Source organism: Halyomorpha halys, unplaced genomic scaffold (assembly GCF_000696795.3).
Source record: "Halyomorpha halys isolate HHAL.00 unplaced genomic scaffold, Hhal_1.1 Scaffold209.1, whole genome shotgun sequence".
In the NCBI taxonomy this organism is placed as follows: Eukaryota; Metazoa; Arthropoda; class Insecta; order Hemiptera; family Pentatomidae; genus Halyomorpha; species Halyomorpha halys.
In genome coordinates, this window is record NW_027115831.1 from 1,254,734 (window position 1) to 1,277,721 (window position 22,988).

Consider the following 22,988-nt stretch of genomic DNA (forward strand, 5'->3'; position numbering starts at 1 on the left):
AAAAGTGATCACTTTTGACCGCAACCCTGACCATCTTCTTATATATCAATTTTTACGGTCAACTATATATACATATATAAAAAATATATATATTTTATATGTCATTGAATTGTAGCAAAGCCTCCTATATAATTAAGGGTGTATATTATTTAATTTCTTGTTGTACAGGATCTGGGATTTCTGCCTTATGCTGCATCATCTGGTATGCCTTCTTGTACAAAAACTGCAATTTTGAGACTTGGAGAAAATGTAATTAAACTAAAACAAGGGCATGAAGTTACTGTAAATGGTGAAGATGTCAAACTTCCTATTACGGTGAAGGGAACCTATATTAGCCAGGCTTCTTCTATATTTATTTTAGGTAAGTTTACAGTCACGTTGAAATAATTTTATAAAGTTATTGATAAAAGATGCCTTTTATTATCAAGGCATTGAAATTCATCATTAACAACCTATGAATCATTATTTATATATGGTTCGATTGAATTTATTTACTCTGTTAAAAGTATAAACTAGGTTCTCATAACATAAGCCTCAATTTAATAAATCTGCTTTTAAATGTGTAGTTTTTAAAACTTTTAAAAAAAATATATAAGAAATCATATATGTCAATAATTGATAATTTTATTTTTCTTCACATATATATATATTGTTAACAAATATTGAAATCCTTGGAAGTAATAGCATGTAAATTTTTTTAAAGGAATCTTCAGGTTCTATATTATTTAATATAGTGTCTAATTTTTAGATTTCTTTCCTGATATCTCTAAATTTTCGGCATAGTCAAGCTCTTGTGCATTTTACAACCAATGGTTAAAACTTTCCATTACCTAAATCTAAACTTAAATACATTTGATAGTTTTAATTCTATTGTTATAAAGTTGTTAATAATTATATGTTCTTTAGCCGACCTCCCAGATGGTGTCGAGGTCTGGTGGGATGGTGCTGCACGTTTGTACATAAATGCTCCTCCTTCACTAAAAGGAAAAACTAAGGTTTGCTTATATCTTTATATATATACGATTTGTTATTATGTTTGTTTATATATACATATGCATTTACATTACGAAGCTTTTAAAATAAATTTCAAGTTATTTATTAATACTAAAGACTATTCAACTGTTTTTTGCTTTCTTATATAGAGTGTCCCAGTATACATTTTCACCTTCCTAATTTTTACAATTTTTAAAATTTTAATTTTCTTTTTGCTGGGGTCATAACAGTGTTTTCTAACTTTCTCCAACTCACCTAACTCTAGAATTTACAATTTTTTTTTAATGGATTCTGATACTAAATTAGATTTTAAGACAAATTCAAATTGGACACTTTTTTAATCCAATGCATCCTTTAGGCATAAATCACCAGATTCGTTTGATCAAAAAAGGGTCCAATATGAATTTGTCTTAAAATCTAATTTAATATCATAATCCTTTAAAAAAATAAAATAAATACCCTGTCCCAGTGGAATTTTCAGATCTACGAATTGTCAAAAACCATAAAAAAAAAAATAGTTTTTTTTTGTGAGGTACACCTTCAAGACTTGTCATATATAATATATAATACATACATAAACTATAATAATAATTATTAAACTATATATTAAAAAAAATTTAATAATGTTGCATAGCATACTTGTATTTCGGCTAAAGAGGAAGGTAGATATGGTAAATGAAAAATGTCTAATAATTATTTTGTATTTACATAATGTATGAATTTAATGTGAAACTATCATGTATAAGTCTAGTAGTTCCCAAAATATTTAAAAAAAAAAGAAAAGAAAAATAGTGAATATACAATACATTCCAGTAGTTAGTTTGTTCTGGTTTTTAGTACCTTATTAATAAAGTAATCAGTTCCTGATTATTTTTTAATGTATTTAATTTATTTTATCTATCATCTTTGACTATTTATGTACAAAATTATTGTTTACTGTTCGACTTTCTAATCATCTCTTCCATTTAATAGGGATTGTGTGGTACATTTAACAATAACCAAAGAGATGACTTTTTAACCCCTGAAGGAGATGTGGAACAAGACCCTATATCATTTGCCAACAAGTGGAAAACCAAAGATAGCTGTGACAATGATGTTGAGGAAGAGAATAAGGATCCGTGTGATGTGAATGTTCAAAACAAGGCTGAAGCAGAGAAGTTGTGTAGCCATATAACCAGCAATTTATTTTTAGGTTTGTTATTTACAATTAATTTTATTATTTTATTGTTTAGCAATTGCAATTTCTAGGTCAGAGTGATATATCATTTAATAGTATTTTCTGTTAAATTTTTAAATTATTTTTGCATTGGTATGTTAATATAAAGAATAGAAAAGTCAATGTAGGTAACAAAGTTTGAAAAAAAAAAAAAAATGCTGGTACTACATCACCTAACAGTGCCTGGTTGCTGTTATAAAATAAATGAAGAAGGTATAGTATTGAATCATTAATAAATATTGAGTTCTTATTTTCTATTTTATTTCATTTTTATAATGTTATTATATTTCTTATGATCTTAGATTGTATGAATTTTCCCCCAAACATTATTATTTAGGTTCAGATAATATCATTAATTCATTTAATGGTTTTTAAAAAAAAAATATATAAATAAATAAATTTGATAACTTAAATAGTAATTAAATTTTTTTTTTAATTACTATAAAATTAGGTAGCCTTGAACATCTAATATTACTTTAGCTTAACAATAACATTCTGCTTGATTATTTTTTTTTAGTTGTCTATATTTGTTAATTTATCTATATTATTATCAGATTGTCACTTCTATGTCGAGCCAATCACTTATTATCGGAACTGCCTGTACGACATGTGCTCCTGTAGCAGAAAAAAGACGGAATGTTTCTGCCCTATAATATCAGCTTATGTAAAAGAGTGTGCATCTCATGGCATTCCAATTGATTGGAGATCACATGTCAGGGAGTGTGGTAGGTATTGATTTATATTTCTTATTGTTTACATCTTTATCTGCAAGATTTTTACTCATTGGCCTCTCCTATTTAGGCAGGTGTCGTATTAATTGGTCTGTGCTCAAAAGTTTATTTGTGCATCACTCGTATATAAATTTGAAAAATTAGCAAAAAAAATCTAATTAATGTTTTATATAATTTTTTTTTTGGTCAGATTGAAATGAAGTTTAAACGGGTACAATTTTTTTTTATTTATATGATGTTATTTACACTTCATATTATTTTGCTTAAATGAATAATTTTTTTTTTTTAATTCTTGTTTATGTTTATTTAAGGACTCCAATGCCCACGAGGTCAGGTTTACGAGACATGTGGCAAAGCATGCTCACGTTCCTGCACAGACTTGTCACGAGAGAAAAAATGTAGTGATCTCTGTTTGGAAGGATGCAACTGTCCACCAGGTTTTGTCCTTGACAGCAGGGGAGTTTGTATTGAGATCGCACAATGCCCATGCATCTTCAATGGACTCCAGTACCCTCCTGGGCACGCAGAAATCCGCCCTGCCTCAAAAGGATTAAATCTATGGTATTAAAAATGGATTAAGTGTTTCGCTATTTCCTGAAAAAATAAATTGTATTTAATTTAAGCATTATTATTATTTTTTAAAAACTAAATATTACATGTATTGCACTTAATTTTGTTTTTATAGTAAATGCGTCAATGCTATTTGGGAATGCCATATTGCCAGCTCTGAAGAGTTGAAGAAATATCCTAATAATTCATTTGAAGATATAAAATGTAGCTCAACAAAGAACCAAGTTTATTCTCATTGTGAACCTCCAGAGCCTGTTACTTGCCAGGTAAGGCCGACAAAAATTAAAACTTTTTAATTTTTTTTTTCCTCACGTTAGTCTTATTGAGTTTTTTTTTCCTGTAATGCAACAATCTGTGAAGGGTAAGGGGATTAGTAATTTCTACTGTTACTAGACCAACGGTTGTACAGAGAGGTGATTTGGTCAGGATCACACTTAACCTCCAGGTTTTTCCTCCAATTAGAGGCTACCCACTTTTAAGAGGCTGGGTATGTCACAGGAGGGTCTCACGACCCCAAGCTCGATCCAGGGCTAATGTAACAATAAATAATAACATGCTATAGCTTGACCCGATCACGGGCCCAGGAGATAAGAAACACAATGCCTTACTCAGTGAGCTACTCTATTACCCAGATTAAAATCTGGGATTACAAGTCTCAAGAATGAATGTTGTAAAAGGTCTGAAATTTTTTTTAAAACTGGCGACGCTATTTACAGGGGCCTCTTGCTGCTCTGAACTGTAAATATTTCATGAAAAAATGCAGCTTTTTCAAAAAAGCTATATTTCACTACGACAATACCTGACCACTTGTTTAGCAGTTTAACTTTTAAAAACTTATGTGATGTTAAAATTGAACTATCATTATTTCTAAACTAATGCATTGTTAAAAAAAAAATCCAAAAAAAATTAGATAATATTTTTATTTCTTGAGTTTATTGATTCTGAGCCCATAATTTTCCTTGAACAACAGGTAAAAAACCTTTTTGGGCTTCGGGAGAAATGTTTTAAAAGTAACAGAAGTTATTTTGGGTAAAAGTAATATTGTTAAAGTTTATTTTTCTGTCATTTACCTTATTTATATGCTTGGAACTGACATTAAATTTGTTCTAAAGTGATAGTTTAAGATTATATTTTCTTAAATAAAGTACAATAATTATTTACATATTGGTATTCAATTTAACTATATATCATCATGAAAAAGGAAATAAGGTAAATTCAGATGAAAGATTAAATTAATGTTTTTATTAAATAAAAACAAATAAATAAATTATTGCTATTGTATTTATGGTATGAATGAATACTGTATTTGTGGTATGAATGAATATTGTATTTATGGTATGAATGTTTTTTTAATTTACCCAGTGGATGAGTTTGCATTTAGCAAAGATCATGCTAAAAAAATCTGTAATTTAGTTAATTTAGCTAGTATCAGTTATCTGGTAACTGAAATAGCAGTAAAAAATCAACAACCTGGTAATTAGTCAGTCTATCTTGCCAACTTGGAAGTTTGGATAAGTAGACAATATGATAAAAAAAAATTCTTAGCTTCAGATTTGATGATAAGTTTAAATCTTGAAATAAAGAAACTGCTTTTTTTTTCTTTTTTTTTTAATCAGTTTTTATCGCTAAATAAGTAATTTTTCTCGTTCCTTTGAACTTTGACCCTTTAGAGTCAAAGTTTCATGTAAATTTGCCTGGCAATAATCTCTATAGAAGTCTGAGAACATAGCTATTCCATGTTTCTTTTTACTTAAATCATATCATTTGGCCCCCTTGGAATCTGATCGTTCGGTATTTCAGTGATATTTCTTGTCCAGTGTTATCTACAAACAGATAACAACTACTTACTGTTAAAACATAACATTTAAAAATTATAAATTGATTATTAATAGCCCATCTGGTGAATGGTTATTGTATGGCAATTCAACTTGTTGACAGCCTTCATTCCTTTTTCATCTGATTTTTTCTTGTTTTCCAACAGAATATGCATGCTCTTCGAACTTCATCCAGTAGTGAAGGTGTTTCTCCAGCCATATGCTATGGTGGGTGCGTTTGTAAAAAGGGTTATGTTCTTGATTCTATCACTAAAGAGTGCGTTCGTCCAGAAGAATGTCCTTGTCACCATGGCGGTAAGAGTTACAAAGATGGGGATCAGATCCAACAGCTGTGCAATACATGGTAATAAATTTAATGGAATATTATCTCTCTTTTAGTACTTATATTAAAATTATTATTTACTAATATATTTGGTGATTCGTATCAATAATAAAATATTGTTATGTAGAACACATTAGACATAGCTGATAAAATTATAAAATGCTGAGGTTTTTGTTACTCCCCAAAAATATAAACAATGGAGTTATTGTTTAGTATACCAAAAATCAGTTATCTGTTTTTTTGTTTACTTGGTTATATTTGTATAGTCACGATGAAATTCGTAACTGTACAAATAGGGCTAGTAAAAAAACCACAAGACAACTCGTACTGCAAACTAGGCAATAACACGTATTACTAATTGTATCATTTTGGTAGAGAGTGTGTTATGATAAGAAATTACCTCATTTTTATAACATTGATGTTAATTAATCTATTATATAGTTATTTATTATCTAGGTACTATATAGATTCAATAAGATTGTGTAATTACTAAACAATCTTATTTAAAACAAAAACAAAAAATTTACAAATAAATTATTTGAAGTCATTATTGAAAATAAATATATTTATTTCTTTTTTCATTGTTAGTGTTTGCAACATGGGTAAATGGGAATGCACAGATCACCGCTGCTCAAGTACATGTACAACATGGGGTGATTCTCACTTCAAAACTTTCGATGGAAAGCTTTATGACTTCCAAGGTACCTGTGATTATGTCCTGGCCAAAGGTTCCTTATCGAAAACAGAGTGGTTCACTGTCACTTTAGAGGTGAGTTTGTTGTAGATAAATATTGATATAAAGGGTCCAGCAGTCAAGTATTAAGGTTTTTGAATGAATCGGAAAATAGGCTGTTTGTTGATCTCATTCCTTTCTTTTGATTTGGAAGTTTATTTGCAATGAAGTGTTGGGCCTATGAAAACCTATAAAAAAAGTTTACTGTTGTGATGTTTTTCAGAAATAATCATTCTGTCGCCTTAAAACACCAACAGTTTCATTTATATTTTGACGTTCTTTCACCTATATCAATTACATCTCAGAATACTATTCCTTTGTGGATTTGGAACTTTCAAAATAGACCATTCCAAATTTCCATCTATCCTCTTTTAAATAAAATTAAGACAACTAAATATTTTAAAATTCAATGAATTATCCAATTTCAAAAACCACCAGGCTTAACTACCAGATCTTATTTATTTATTATTTTAATTTTCACAAATTCACACCCTTTTTATTACTTTTTTGTTCTTGTGACGTCTGAACAAAATTTTGGGCTTTTTTACCTATTATCCAGTTCTAAAATAAAAATATTTACGATCAACAGTTTTTATAACAAATTTTACATTGATTTTTTTATAAATAATTTAAAACTTACACATAAACAGTTTAGTATCTTGCTTACAAATCCAGTTCACTATTATAACAATTTACAAATCTAAATTGTAAAAGCCAAATTTAATAGTTATTATTGCAATTTTTTTTTCTTTCCTTACTATTAACTTTTGGATTTTGAATATATAAAAAAAATTAATAATATGACACATCTCCACAAGTTAGTAGTACGATAAGGGAAAAAAAATAGGAAAATTACTATGAATCTTGGCTTAATTGTTATAAAATAAGACACATCTTGAAACTGATTATAACAGAAATCACTTCATTTCTTTTTTTTTCTATTTAATAACTTTGTGTTGAAAGTTTTGATTTAATCAATAAAGTAACTTTATTGAGAGAAATATTCCTGTTTTAAACCATTTATTATTTGTTTTGTTTTTTACGGTGCTATTCAGAAAACATTCATATCTTAAAACTAGACTAACATCACCTTCATTTTAATTGAATAAAATATACTTTTGTTATGATGAATGGAATATGGTCCAGGTGCTTTTGTTATGATAAGATTTGTACAGATTTATTTTACAGATAATTCTCTGCTTGTTTTTTTCTGCTATGTTGCTATTGTTCTGTTGAACTGAAACAATATAACTATGGAATTAAAAAAAAAAATTATAATAATTCTATACCACTATAATAATTCATTAAGTTTATACATTTTAACAGATGACCAGCTGTGGTTCTTCAGGAATCAGTTGTACGAGGTCTGTCAAAATAACCATTGCATCTGATGGTGCTAAAGATACTGTGTCCTTCGAAGATAGTAAAGCTCATCTTTTGGGATCATCTGGGAGGTATTTATTATTTTAATCTGAGTTTATTTAAGCACGATTAAATTTTATTTTTATTAAATATGGTTTATTGCTCAAGATATTATATTATTTAAAATTATTATATTAATTTGGATTAGAGTAGTATATATAGACTTCTCTAGATATAGACTCCTTTCTCCAAATAAAAGGTAAAAAATATGTATGTGTATTTCATTTATTGTAACTTATTTTTGATAAATAAGAGATAACCTAATAATATTAATAATAATTTATTTTTAGAAACATTGAAATTTTGACTATTTTATATGAACTACACATCATATTTATTTACAAAATTGAAGGTGGATCTCAGCTTATTTTGAAATAAATCTCAACTACATTAATATAGGCTTAAAGCTTTTTAAGCAAAGAAGCTTTTCTAAGAGTGGAAAATCTGTATTCAAATAGGAAACTGATAATAAAAATTGCAAATAATTAATGGTTTTACAAAACTGAAAGACATTGTGTTATGGTTTTGATACTCCCAATTGTGATACATATTGTGTACAAGGTAACATTATGGTACTGTCTAAACTTCCCTTCAAATAGTTTTAACTAAGACGAAGTCTATTTGTTTTTAAAGAAAATTTTGTCAAGTTTACTGTAATTTAGAAATACTTAACTTAAATGTTTTATCTATAGCTTACTATTCAACAAAAAGTATTGCACCTAGTTCCTTTGCAAATGAGGTGAAATTAAATCTAAATGAAAGAAATTGGAACTGGAAGCAATTAGTTACCTAGAAATCTACACTAATAATAAGATTAAATTGGGATCTACACGCAAGGCAAGATAAAATTGAAGCTAGGACTCATTGTGTGCATCTTGCTCAAACAATCTTGTCTCTTGAATAGGGAGTCTTTAAACTACAACATGACACTTAATAATATATATTAATTTTATTTTTTTTCTATTGAGAATTAGACAATTGGCTAAATAAGTGTACTTTTTATTTTTTTGTAGATTTAGAGCTCTAATTTAACTTCCTTAAATATTGCTAAACACTTATGAGACATCCTGTTGAGATGTAACAGTTTATTTATTATATTAGGTTGTTACATGTTAAACTTTAGTAACATGATATTTACCATTAAAAATCCCATTAATGGTCTTGTTACTTTTGATCATAACATTTTAGTTTAATTACCATTACTATTTATTAAATTAGAATAATATACATTAAAGCTTTCTTTTAGATTCCTATTCACAAACGTGTTCACAATTCAATAAGCCATATTAACATTCGAGTTTTTTCTATTCACATTCTAGTCAAAAGCAATCAATTTAAATATATATTGCTAGTACCTGAAAAACCAAAATCGTTAGAATAAAAAAATATTTATTCAAAAGAAACTGACAAAGGAAATAACCCTGTCTATCCTAATGAACAGTTAGTAAAGCTGTACATAATGCATGCACGTTAATATAAAGAAAGTATACTAAAGAATTTTCAGAAGTCTCGAGTTTTGTACAGGTATGAAAGGCACCCGATCAGTGTACTAACTTTCATTATTTATAGTAAACTTCACCAGTAACCCGTCAATATGTATAAGGAGATCTGAAATAAAATTTTAAGCATCTTCAGGGTTATTTATGTTTTCAGTTTTTTTTTCTATTAAATTATTTTTTATTAAACATTAAATTTAATATCACAATTCTGTTTGGAATAGGATAAAACTGAGAGAGGCAGGACTGTTTATTTTTGCTGAAGTTCTCGAAATGGGCTTAGTTGTCCAGTGGGATAAAGCTACGAGAGTGTCAGTCAGGGCAGATCCAAAGTGGAAAGGAAAGGTGAATGATATACAAGAATTTTTTTATTAACTTGATTTCTGAATGCTGATTCTTGTATGTTTAATGTTTTATTAAAAGTTTGTTTGTTATTTGCAATCTTGTATTTATATTTTTTATGATAAAATGGAACTAATATGCTCCAAGTTTGACTGTCTGTTAAATTTAAATATTCTTTAAACATACTATTAACTCTTTATAGGGCATTTATTTCATACAACATAATTTTTTTTAAGGTAAAATACCTGTATAAGAAAATGTATGGTGAAGTCATAAGCTTTGATTTGAGATCTCTTACATAATTTTAGGCTGCACTTAATTTCAGACAGATGGTGTTAGATTTTACAAATAATATTCCATGATTATATGTATTGTAGTATTAGAACAAATTATTTTGTGGAAATTTGTTTTCCTAAAAAGACTGTAAACTTTGGTTAGATGAAAGGTCTATGCGGTAACTACAACGATGATAGCAACGATGACTTCCAAACTCCCTCAGGTGGTGTTAGTGAAGTTTCTTCACAATTATTTGGTGATTCTTGGAAGCTCCATGATTACTGTCCACAATCTCAGCCAATCAAGGCAAGTACTTCTTATGTGTATAGTTTCTTTAAGTACAGTTTCTATTTGTTAACTCTTAATTATTATCTTATATGATATTATTATTGGTTTATTATATTATATTATATTTATTATATTAATTATTGGTTTCTTTAAATGCAATTTATATTTAATAACTCTTAATTTATTTATTCAGGATGCATGTGCAATACGTCCACACAGGAAAGCTTGGGCTGTTCAAAAATGCTCTATTCTAAAATCAAATCTATTTGCTCCATGTCATTCTGAAGTAGCACCTGACTTTTATTTAGATAAGTAAGTATTTGTTTCTATCTAAAAACGTTTCATTTTGGCAAATAAGTATTTGATCGAAGAATGACCACCCCTTTATCTATTTATTCCATTATGCATCTGGTATAATCCATATAAATAAGTTTAAATAGATAAACAGAATATTTTATTGAATAATACATACATGTATTAAACATGTATTAAACATATTTTATGTATTAAATTTTTTATTTTATTTTGCTTTGGGTGTATTAAGTTCTTATATATTCTCTTTTATCATTCTGTCCAAGAATCCACTACAATATATAGACCCTTCTTGAGGATATAGCCATTTTCTTATTAAAATGTAATTTTTTATTTTAATTTAGTATTTTCGATTTAATGGTCTCTGTATGTAAATTTCCTGCTTGCAAAAGTTATTAAATGAAAATATCTTTATTCTAGGTGCATATTTGATACATGTGGTTGTGATGAAGGAGGGGATTGCGAATGCTTGTGCACTACAATCGCAGCTTATGCCCAAGAATGTAATGGTCATGGAGTGCCCATAAAATGGAGAACACAGGAACTGTGTCGTAAGATTTTTTGTTTTGTTTAAAAGTTCATATAAAATTTTGTTGTTTATATAATATAGTTTATTTATTATTTTTTACATGATGGTAGCTATGCAATGTGATGAAACCTGTTCAACATACAGTCCTTGTGTTCCTACATGTCCTTACGAGACCTGTGACAACTTCCTCAATTTAAAAAATGTAACGGAGATGTGCAAACAGGATACATGTGTTGAAGGTAATACATAAGTTTTACTGCATTAAAAGCCTGTGTATTCTTTTATAATTTTCACTAATTTACCTTGAATTATAAATAAATAACTGTTGTATAAACAAGAAGTGAGGGAATTTTTGGATATTTTGTTTATTTAACCACAAATATACTTTTTTGTCTCGTGCAAAGTAATCATTTTTCATAACCATTAAAATGTTTGATTTTACTTTTCTGTATCTATGGTTTATTAAAAGGGCCTCATACATTATTTTCTTATAAATCTTCCCAGGACACGATTTATGGAAGTTTACAATAAAAAAATATCAATAAGAGATTTACTATACTAGAATCTACTCTTTTTTGTGGTTCTTGATTGATAAAATATAATGTTCCAATGGAAAAACACTTCCTCAAATTCAGAACTTATTTGTTAAAGAATAATATAATGATTTTGATTTGGTTGTAACATTATTTGAGATATTTCATTCTAAAACCAGCCAAGTCCATTTTCAAAATTTGTATTCCTTTTTTTTTAATTAACAATTTTACCACGAGATTAAAAAATAAATTTCTTCCAAAAAAAATCAAATAACATGCGATTTAACTGTTCTGGGAAGAAAAAAACTCATAACAACCTAGGACCCAACCTGTTAATTAGATAAATTGAAAATGTACATGGAATCTAATACTTGTAAACCATATTTATAATTAGGAACTAAAATTGGGTGTTACAATACTTTCACTTTCCAGTTCAAAGTAGTCCAGCTTTGTTCTTTGTGTAACAGAAGACTGATTTGAATACTTTATTTCTTTATTATCTTTTAGGTTGCCAGTTTAAGAAGTGTAAAGAAGGAGAAATTTATTATAATTCATCCAAACTAGAATGTGTCCCATCTGCTATTTGTAAACCTATTTGTATGACTGTCAATGGACATGACTATTATGAAGGAGATTTAATAGAAGGCGATGATTGTTATAGCTGGTAATATTATATATATTCATTCTTAGGATTCCATAATAGCTATAAATCTATCTATAATTTTTAGACTATATATGATTTCTTTAAATTCATTATTTTTTCAGTTATTGTTCTCGAAACAACAAAACGTGCACTGGTCTTCCTTGCACGACAGGGCTCCCAACACAACCCATGACTATATCATTTTCTACTTCAATAACTACAGTAATACCTAATGATAAATTTGTATGTATCTCTGGTTGGACTGGTTGGATCAACAGCTCTCCTCTCGATATTGCGAAATTTAATGAAATTGACAGTGAGCCATTACCTGTGTTCTCATCAAACCAGGGAAAAGGTGGAAATGTAAGGCTTTTATTTTTAACTTATATTATTTTATTTGATATTTTGTTTTTCCGGCTGACATGAATAACCTGAAGATGTCAGAAAGAATTTTTTGTTAAATTTTGCAGTTCTAATTTTTTTTAGAGGGAGCTCTTCTATTAATCTTTCTTATTTAAGTAAATCTTAAAAGCCAAACATTTCTGCATATATTCTTTTATTTTTTTGTATACAGGGTCCGCAGTGTCAACGGGAGCATATTGTTGATATTAGGTGTAGAACTATTGGTACTCATAAATCACCCAAAGAAACTATGGAAGATGTTGAATGCAGTTTAGAGAAAGGGCTTTTCTGTAAAAATGGCTGTAGCGATTATGAGATACAAGTTTTATGCCAATGTGGTATGTTTTGTAACTGTATAGAAGTTTTAGATTATTTTTTTATTAAAATTATGGTAAAGTCATCAACTTTGTTTTGAAGAACTGTTTCAATTGTTTAAACCTATTTTCTAGAAAACAAAACATCTCCAACTACTGTGATTGTGACTGCTGCTACAACACCGACAACTGTGCATCTGTTCCCAACAACATTATCCACACCCGGAATTATCTCAACTGGTGAGATAAAAACCATCTCTATTCATTTAATAAAAGGGGTACAAATAAGTTTCTATCATTTTCTATCAAAAATTAAGAATTTATTGTCGAAGAATTGTACGTTAACTTTTATTCAAAGCATTGTGTTTTATTAGTCACTATCTTTTTCCATCTTTCTGGTAGCATTTGAATACCATGTCAGAAGAACTCTTCTTCTTTTAAGGCTATCCGTGAATCGATCCAATTTTTGGTATCTACATAGGATGTAAAGTGCTGCTCAGACAAACCATGCTGTGGAATGGAACAAGCAATAATCGGAAGGAACAATGCCTGGTGAATAACACGGATGGGGTAGGACTTCCCAATTAGGTGTTTCTGCATAAGTTTCAACTTACACCACAATATGCAAATAAGCATTATCATCTAGGAGAATAATTTTGTCAAGTTTGGAGTAGTTATGGCCATGTTTTTCCTTGAGTGCTTGGCTCAAACTCTTTAATTTTGTTTAATAGAGATCTTCAATAATAGTTTTGCTCAGGTTAAGTAACTCATAATAAACAACACCAAGTTGATCCCACCAAATATTCTGCTCGAGTTTTTCCATGAATATTCGGTTTGACTGTCGATTTTGAAGCATGAACAAATGGTCTCCATGTTTTTCTCCTCTTTGGATTATCGTAGTGGATAAATTTTTCATCATTAGTAACTAAAGGATGCAAAAAAAAAAATCTTTTTATTATGCCTGGCAAGTACTATTTCACTCATGCAAAATAGACATTCAATGTTTCTCAGCCTCAGTTTATTTGAAACCCAGTTTCATTGTTCTTGAAACAATTTTAAATGATTTGAAACTGGCTGTTGAGTTACATTTAATGTAAATAAAAGTTTTTTTTTGGGAGGAATACTCCTCCAATGAATTTTCTAATTCAGTATGATTCTAAACTTTCGGCCTTCCACATTGTTATTTGTCTTCTACATCAAACTCACCATTTTAAAACTTTTGAAACCACTCTCATCTTCTCTCACATCAGTCTCAATATATGCTTCTACAAACAATCAATGCTCCTAAGCTGCAGATTTCTTTAAATTAAAGAAGTAAATTAAAAGTTCCTGTTATGACACTTATTTAGCACAAAACTTGACAATTTTACCTGAAAAAATCATGTAATGCTGGTACAGAGTAACTGTTTTTTCAACATTTTGTTGTTACCAGATGATCAAACATACAATATTAGGTTTAATAGTTGACAATTTCACCAAAACCCAGCCCCCTGGGAAACCATCTTTTGTCAAATAGCACTAATTTTATTAGCATAGAAACTTATTTGTACTCCCATTAATTTTTTTAAAAATTGGTTTATTTGTTACAACTCACGATTCATTTTTTTGGTTCATTATTTAATTGCTTTGAAAAAAAAAATTCTTTCAAATGAGGTATTTAGTCTGCCTTGTCTTTATACAGTACTTAAGGAGTGATTTTTTTTAAGTCTTACATTTAGGGTTCACTTAAAGACTTTATAAAGCTCATTTAAAGGACTTTTGTATAAAATTGTAAATATATTTTTATATTCTAGTATATATAATTTTTTAAAAAGGAATTTGTGTGTGAAAAAAGGAATGTGGATTATATTAATTGATTTATTTTAGACATAAAAGTAAAAAAATTGGGTAATGTATAGGGCTGAAATGTCACTAATATGTTAAAAACAAAAATATTTATTGTTATATAGTTTTTCAATTAAAAATCATGGGTGTAATGCGGTCTATATACAATTTTTCTCAGTCACTTTGAGTGATATCTATTAATTAGAAATGAATCCCACTAGAAAAACTAACAATGAAAATAAAGTTATTTACAATAGATATATTCCTTTATTTTGTACATATTCCTTCTTTTACTACATGAGTGATTGTAATATTTATGTTCTCCTAAAATTTTAACTAATTTTTGTTGCTCGTGAATTCATGTTTTAGAAACAATTATAACATCTACATTAGCAGGATCAACCAGGCTTTCAACACTCCTCACATCTACCACACAACAACCAATAATTACTTCTACTTTATCTGGTAATTTATTTTTTCTTATATAAATCTATATACATGTATGATTGACCATAAGTTAATTGAAAGTGGAAGTAGAAGGTAGAGTAGATTTAGGAGTAAAAGAAGGTGGATGTAAACAAACAATACAAAAATTTGAATAAAATATTAAAGATAAATAATAAATAATTATTAACTAACATAATAAACTGAACAGATAAATCGCAATATATATATTTGAAAAGGCATATTAATTTAATAAAATGAGGAGACATAATAACTGATATTAAATGCTATATGTTGTAGGTAAATTATTATTATAGATAATGGTAATATAAACTTATTAATAATAAAATAATTATTAACTAATAAACCATTGCGGTGTACCTGGGAATGAGGTGGCGGATCAACTTGCACAGTTAGGAGCTAGCCAACCACAGCCGCTTCTTCCTATCACCATGGACATGGCGAAAGAAATGGCCGAAGCGCTATCACTGAAAGAACAGAGGAAAGGAATAGAGGAGAATGTGGGGGCAAGAACTGGGCGGCATTGCTAGATCCTAAGAGGCGCCCTCCATTGACTTTACCAAGAGTGGTGTCAGTGGCATGCTTCAGGTTGGCTACTGGACATGACTTTGCGGCATCACCTGAAGAGAATAGGAGTGACTGAGTCTTCAGACTGCATCCTGTGTGGAGTTGGTGAGATGACTGACGATCACATATTTGCATGTGCAGCAACGGCGGACTTGATTATAGACAGGAGTTACTTCAGCAAAGCTAAACTATACTGGGCTGTTCGAAACAAAGTGGCAGAAATGCCTCATTTGGCGTAGGAAAAAAAAATAATAATAACATACAAAATATTAAAATGATCACTAAAAAAATGTTGTGGAATTTTGGGAGGGTTTTATAAACAAAGACAACGAGAGTGTGTTCTTTATTATATACATCACGAGACTGTTTTAGCCAAAGCAGCATGCCTGTTACTTTGTTCCCAGCAGTATCATAGTGTCACCATCTACCATTTTATTTACAAACCAAAATAATAAAACCTATTTTCTATAACAAAAAAGAAGTAAATAAATAAGTGGTAAATAAGATCGTAGTTTATGATAATAGAATCAAAAAGACAAGAGGAAGAATTGAATCAAGAATTGACAGAGAAGAAATGATTATTTGAGGAAGCGTAGGATAAGGAGAAAGGGAATGATAAGTTATTGTTTTTAATTAAGTTTAAATTATGGCTGAAGGTATGTGAAATATAGTTTTTATCAAATTTGGGGTAGTATTTTAGTATGGTGAATATTAGTTTTTTGTACTGGGGATCAGGTAAGGAGAGGTATCGGTATATAAGATACTTTACCTTCTTTGTATCTTTTTATTGTAACTCTGATGACCTACAATGTAGGTTGAAACATCGGTAGAAAAAAAAAAATTGATTACTTTTTTTTCTTCCTTCTTGACCATGTCTTTTAAATTATTAAATATACTTTTAATGGATGTTGAACACAATAATTAGGACAATTTTGTAATTCTTGCATAAACAGAACCGAGTCGCACTACACAGATAAAGAATGTAACAACTCCTGTAACAGTAGTCTCTACTGAATCATCTTCAAAGCCTACACCGGAACAATCCAAGACTGAAGCAACAGGTATTCTATTTTTAATTTTATTTTCAAAACTGTGAAAAGTAATTTTTCATAATGACCATAATAAACTAAATGTAAATTTTGTCACCATTGGCAAATTTTACCATGGTGTATTCAGAAAATAGTTGTTTCATAATGTTTTTTTCCAGTTGGAATTGTCAAAACCACATTTACCCCTTTTGTTAACATAACTACCACCACTTCAGGTAATTTGTATGTCAATAAGAAAAATAAAGTGTTCTATTCACTGTTCTCCTTTGTGTTAATTTACATGTCTGTATTGTTACAGTGTGTCCAGAAAATCAAGTTTGGGATGAATGCAGCATTAAGTGTGATCAACTTTGTTTATACTATGAATATAATTTGTACCAAAATGGCATTTGTTTGTTTGGCCAAAAATGTACCCCAGGTAATTGTTTAAAATACTTTTATGAATTATAATAAAAAATTACTAATCAATTTTTTTTTCATCATAATCGTGCATTGATGAAAAAATAATCAAAATGACGTAATCATTTAGATTCTTTCCATAAAATATGCTGAGGTATCAAGGTAAAAAAGACGACAGTTGTTCATTCACCAGTGCCAAACACGCCTTGATGATGCTTCGCTTGTTTGGCTTGAAACATCTACATATCTAATAAAAATAATCTAAATGACTGCATTCTGATTATTTTCTCAAAATTAATGTATTATATATGTTTTTGTTTATTCCGTTCAAAATTTTTTACAAATATATGAATTACTGTTCATACATCTTGTCATTGCAGGATGCCGAGACAAAAACAGACCTGATTGCAAAGAAGGATACAGATGGAGGGATAAAGAAACTTGTGTTAAGGAAGAAAATTGTATTTGTCGCTCATTTACTGGTGAAATCGTTAAAGTAATTTTATGCGATTTATTTAAGATCTATTTCCTTAGTTGTTAGTATGCTAAACTTGATTATTGAATGTTTCTTTCACTTAATGTTTTAGCCTGGTAAGGTTGTGAAAGAGTCAGACTGTAAGAGTTGCCAATGTTTAAACAATCATTATACTTGTGATGACTCTGCTTGCCTTACAAGCACTACGCCAATAGAGGTTGATAAACTGACTTCTTCACCTACTACAGGGTCAACTATTATTATAGTATCTGTTGTAACACCTCCGGTTGAAGAATGTAAAGATAACAGGTAAAATTTATGGAAATATTCCAAGATATTGCAATATAACTTAATTACAGTGATGAAATTTCCTTGAATAGTTTGCCATTTAGTTAATTGTAATTACAATAAAATTTTAAATAGAGTGAACCTCTCTAATATAATAATAAAATACGATGTATATATACAATGCAATATACAATAAATGAATACAATGAAACTAGAGATCATTAAAACTAAAGTGCATCAAAAGATACAATACAACTAAATAATATAAAAATATAGTAAAAAATAAAGATCAAAGTATATACATACACACAAACACATATATACATAGCTACATTTATTCAAATACAATGAATCTAGGCCGCTAATTGGAGATAAAAAAATTTACAGGCAGTTATTTAATCAAGAAAAATTAATATTCATGAAAGTAAAAAAGCCACCCAGTCAAAGATTTTTTAATTTGCTTTGTCATTATCAAATTTATTAGTTCTTCTTGTAGATGATTGAACAAATATGGTTCCATATAGTTTGATGAGCGTTTCCCAATTCTGTTATTAAATAATGGTTCGATAATTTTTTTTCTGATATTTTATAAATAGCTATTTTCTTAATAATTTAATATTTATGAATTTGAGAATAATTTTGTAAAAGTAAAATAGTAATGTTTTACTGGAATCTATTTTATTATTACTATTAATGGTGAGATAAGCAGTCATGGGATCTGATTTTTGGAGTCATCTACAGAATTGATATTAGGAGATTTTATCAACATAATCACTGTTTTGTCTTTGTTTACTATAAGACCTTTGTTATGTGATAATTTAAAAAAAATTAATATACCTTAGACTTCAAAATCTAAATATAAATGTATCTTACACTTTGAAAATTTAAAATTTTTTTTTTAAACTAAGACTATTAATAATTATATTATTATTTATTTTATGTGTTATTTGTTCTTGCTTATTTTTTACTTATTTTTTTCTTTAACTTATCTTGACTTGTACTAATATTTTTTAAATATATTTTTAACAATATCTTATTTAAAAATCTAATATTGTTCAATTGTTGAGCAGGTGGTTACCACTTCTGAATGACATGCCTAATTCCGCTTTTAAGTCCAGCTCTGTCGATCCTGATCCAAAATTTTCTCCAGACCACGTGAAAATGAATTCTTTAGGTAGATATTGTTAAGATTTTTTACTTTTATTAAGTTGATTTTTTAAATAATTTTTTCTTGTTTTATTTTATATTTATTCCTTTTTAATACTAGAGATATTATAATTTTAACTTTGGTTTTCATCATTTGTTAGTAAATAACTCATCTTACTGAAAATGCTTTAATACTATATGTAAGTGAAAGTAGTTGACAGAATCTAATGAAATTGGAACCATACCCATTTTACTATAATCTCTATTTTTCCTTCAAATTTGAACCAAATCATTTTTGAAATATGGCTGGAAAAATATATTTAAGCATGCATAAGTAAAAGTAAGAAAGTCCGAATCTAATAAAATCATTATGAGATACCTAGCAGATAGTCACTGGGTAAATTTGTTTCTTGATGTCTAAAATGTATATTACGAGTGAAAATTTTTGATTCAGAACTAAAACTTTTGAAATAGTTATGAAATTTAATGGTTTAAGCATATCCCTACTAGTAAGTATGTTAGTGCTTGTAGCTGAATTCAATACCACAGTTAGTAGCTAAACTTGGATCATTTTACCACTGAGAATCACTTAAGTAGCCAGAAGTCCTTCTGTTCCAATAACTTATCTTCACTACTGAATTTTTCTAACCAACTCTGTGTTATATACTGGTCAAGGACGCCTTCACCCTCTGTTTCAATAATTCCACATCACAGTGGCAGTAATTTTTTATTCCGATAATATTTTAATATTAAATTTATTTCATAAGAAACTGTCATCTATCTTACGCAACTATAATTGATGACATAAAGCATTATTGCAGGGGTCAAATGTTTAAAAACAAATTTACTTAATCCTTCTTATGAGAGTATTAGTTATTGGTAAAAATTTAATGAATTTAAAGAGTATGTATTTATATTCCTGGATTACAATTTGATAAAACGGTATTTATTTTTTTAAATACATCCTATTAAATTAAATATTAATTTCTTTTTCTTGGACATTATTGGTAGAACTATTGAAAATGTTTTGGTGATACCCATTTTGAGGACAGTGTTATTATGCTGGAGTGTTGACCAATTCAAAAATTTAAAATATTTATCAAACCTTATGTAACTGATCAAAAGTGTAAATCGTGTAGTCTACAGTCTAAGATGGAGGTGGGCATGATTTTCTAGACTTAGGTTTTTAGGTTTAGTGGATGGAAATAGACTGATTACTGGTAGAATTGGTATTAAAACATAATCAATAATGCCTTCTGAAAAATTAATTTCTTCAGTTGTAGGTTGAAAAAAATAATGGTTATTTAGTCTAATTAAAATGTTGATGTGTTCATGTGATATTAATTTTGTGTTAGATTAATATCATTTTTAATTAATTTGTTTTCTAGATGGTAGTTGGAGGCCTGGGCAGTATGACTTCAACCAGTATCTGGAAATAGACCTAGGAAGACCAGATGTAATTTATGGTCTGACCGTAAAAGGAGATATATTCCTTAATGAATATGTTGCACAATATCATGTATTATATAGCCTTGATGGGGTCGCCTTCAGCTATATCAATTTTAATAATATGCCTCAGGTAGGTTTCATATTTGCTAGGAAACTTATTTTAATTTTAGAATTTTTCCTAAGCTACATTAATCATATATTTATGAAATCCTCATTTTATAAATTAACTCTTCGATCGTGACTATGCCTACTCTAATGAAATAATTTATTCGATCTAACATTTTTTGTGATCAATCTCTGGTATTTTGGAAGTGTATTACAAAAAAAAAAGAAATTAATTTAAAGGATTTCTGAATAAGTTATAATTTGAGTTTTATCTCCTGTTGATATCAAAATTATTTAATTGTTGTTTTTCTCTACTCAATTAAGCATTATAGCTCTTCCACCATAATACCTCTGGTAGCCCAATAAAGTAGTTTTGAACTATTAACCTAATAAAGTTATTGAAGTGAATATGCTTGCACAGGTATGAAATTGTATCGATTATACTTTTCCAGATTGATTTATGGCACTACTACATTCCTATTAGTCATAACACAATGTTATAAGCCTAAACCTTTTTCAATAATTTTTCTAAATTAGATGGGTAGTTCCTGAAATTGATGGATTTATACGAGTAAGCTCTTCAGCTTTTTATATTAGCTATATATATTGGTAAATTTCATCATTGCTGAACCTTCCATAGACCTTGAAGACGGTGTAATTAAGATTGGTTCAGTATTTTACATGGTTAACCGTTGGAAAAAAAGGACTTCCTTAAAAGAATAAAATATAATATATTTATTATAAAAATGTTACGTAATAGTAAAAGAATAAAAATGACTATATTACATTTGTAAACACTCAGTGTTTGGTTTATTCATTATAATATTTACAAAAAAGTTTTCCAACTGAAATTTTATATCTGCTGGAACTAATCCTAAATCGTGTGGTATTTTCAGGTTTTCCAAGGACCATCATACCATTTGGATTCCCAGTTCCAAATGTTTATACACCCTATAGAGGCAAGATACATTAGAATAAATCCTGTTAGGTGGGTTGGATCACCAGCGATGAAAATAGAACTGTATGGTTGCGAGCCCCTGGCAACATCTGTTCCGACTGAGGAAACTCCTTCAACGACTGTCCCTTCGATAGAGACAACTGTCATCACTGAGTCACCAAGAATTGTTACCAGCCCTCCTCCAGGTCAGTTTGTGATTGTTATTTGTTTTTAATTGAAAATTAAAATTAAAATTTTTTATCTCGTCACTATATTTCACTTAATACCTTATAAATAAATATTCTTAATGGTATTTATTAATAATACATTTATATATATTTAATACCTGACTACTTATTAAGAATATACTGTGTACCAATTATTATTTTTATGAAGATCTCAAAAAAATATATATATATTATCGCATATAGAGAAATTTCTTTTTTATTTTATTTTTTAAAGGGGGTCAAAAGGAGATTTAAATTTACTTAAAAAAAAAAATGATGCATTTTTTCAAATACACTAAATGTTCAGCAGAGAATATAACAATGTTTAGCCTAAAAGACAGCCTTCTAGACATACTTCTAATAAAAAGTTAAAGTTAAAATTTTTATATAATTTGTATCCAAACCTCTTAGTACGTGAAAATTATCAGAAGTAATAATCCTTCTGATGCCATTTTTATCTGTTTTTTTGTTGATATGTAAAATGATTTCACTGACAACTTTATTGTATGGACTCACAAGACCAATGCTACAACTAATATTGTATAATTTAATTTTCTTTTAGTTTGTACTGATAAAATGTCAAACTACATGAATGATGGACAAATAAAGGTGTCTTCATCTAAGGAGCCTGTTACAGCAAACCTAGTCTCTGTCTACAATGATGAAGGTTGGACTCCTCTCGTCACTAACCCAGACCAGTGGCTCCAGGTAATGTAATAATAATATCTACTTTATTGTGTTATTTTGTATATATGTGATAATGGGATTACGGTTGTGTTAAGCTTTGGGCTTTGCCAAAGTCGGAGGAAATGAGTTCTCTGCACAGTGTTTTGAAGAATAAATGCCTGACGTATCCTGGTGGTCCTTGTCTTGAAGTAAAATGGTGAGCTATACTTTAAAAAGTATTTGAATTAGAGTACTTTCCTAAGTAATTGGTTTTGATTTTGAAAAATGGAATCAGCCCAACACGCAATGAATTGGTTGAAGTATCGAGGAAAGTATTGAATGATTTTTTAGTTAAGGTTTACTGTTTCCAATTTTTTTTTTAAATTTAAGTTTTTACATGTATAAATTAATTGATTTATGTCGTAAATTGTTTC

At 28.7% G+C, this 22,988-nt stretch overlaps 1 protein-coding gene across 1 annotated transcript in view; it reads left to right on the plus strand.

Moving 5' to 3' along the window:
- Hml (Hemolectin) overlaps positions 1-22,988 on the plus strand; it is a gene marked incomplete in the record, with an annotated part of 71,314 nt that overhangs the window by 22,536 nt on the left and 25,790 nt on the right. Inside the window, 28 exon segments of the mRNA XM_067052784.1 lie at positions 169-361; positions 907-995; positions 1,966-2,185; positions 2,764-2,934; positions 3,252-3,501; positions 3,626-3,776; positions 5,492-5,688; positions 6,256-6,436; positions 7,727-7,854; positions 9,543-9,663; positions 10,099-10,242; positions 10,418-10,536; positions 10,957-11,087; positions 11,176-11,304; positions 12,106-12,262; positions 12,364-12,604; positions 12,816-12,981; positions 13,093-13,197; positions 15,151-15,246; positions 16,767-16,874; positions 17,021-17,077; positions 17,161-17,280; positions 17,642-17,757; positions 17,849-18,045; positions 19,095-19,198; positions 20,559-20,749; positions 21,621-21,867; positions 22,451-22,596. Of these exon segments, the coding sequence (XP_066908885.1) occupies positions 169-361; positions 907-995; positions 1,966-2,185; positions 2,764-2,934; positions 3,252-3,501; positions 3,626-3,776; positions 5,492-5,688; positions 6,256-6,436; positions 7,727-7,854; positions 9,543-9,663; positions 10,099-10,242; positions 10,418-10,536; positions 10,957-11,087; positions 11,176-11,304; positions 12,106-12,262; positions 12,364-12,604; positions 12,816-12,981; positions 13,093-13,197; positions 15,151-15,246; positions 16,767-16,874; positions 17,021-17,077; positions 17,161-17,280; positions 17,642-17,757; positions 17,849-18,045; positions 19,095-19,198; positions 20,559-20,749; positions 21,621-21,867; positions 22,451-22,596 (4,275 nt within the window).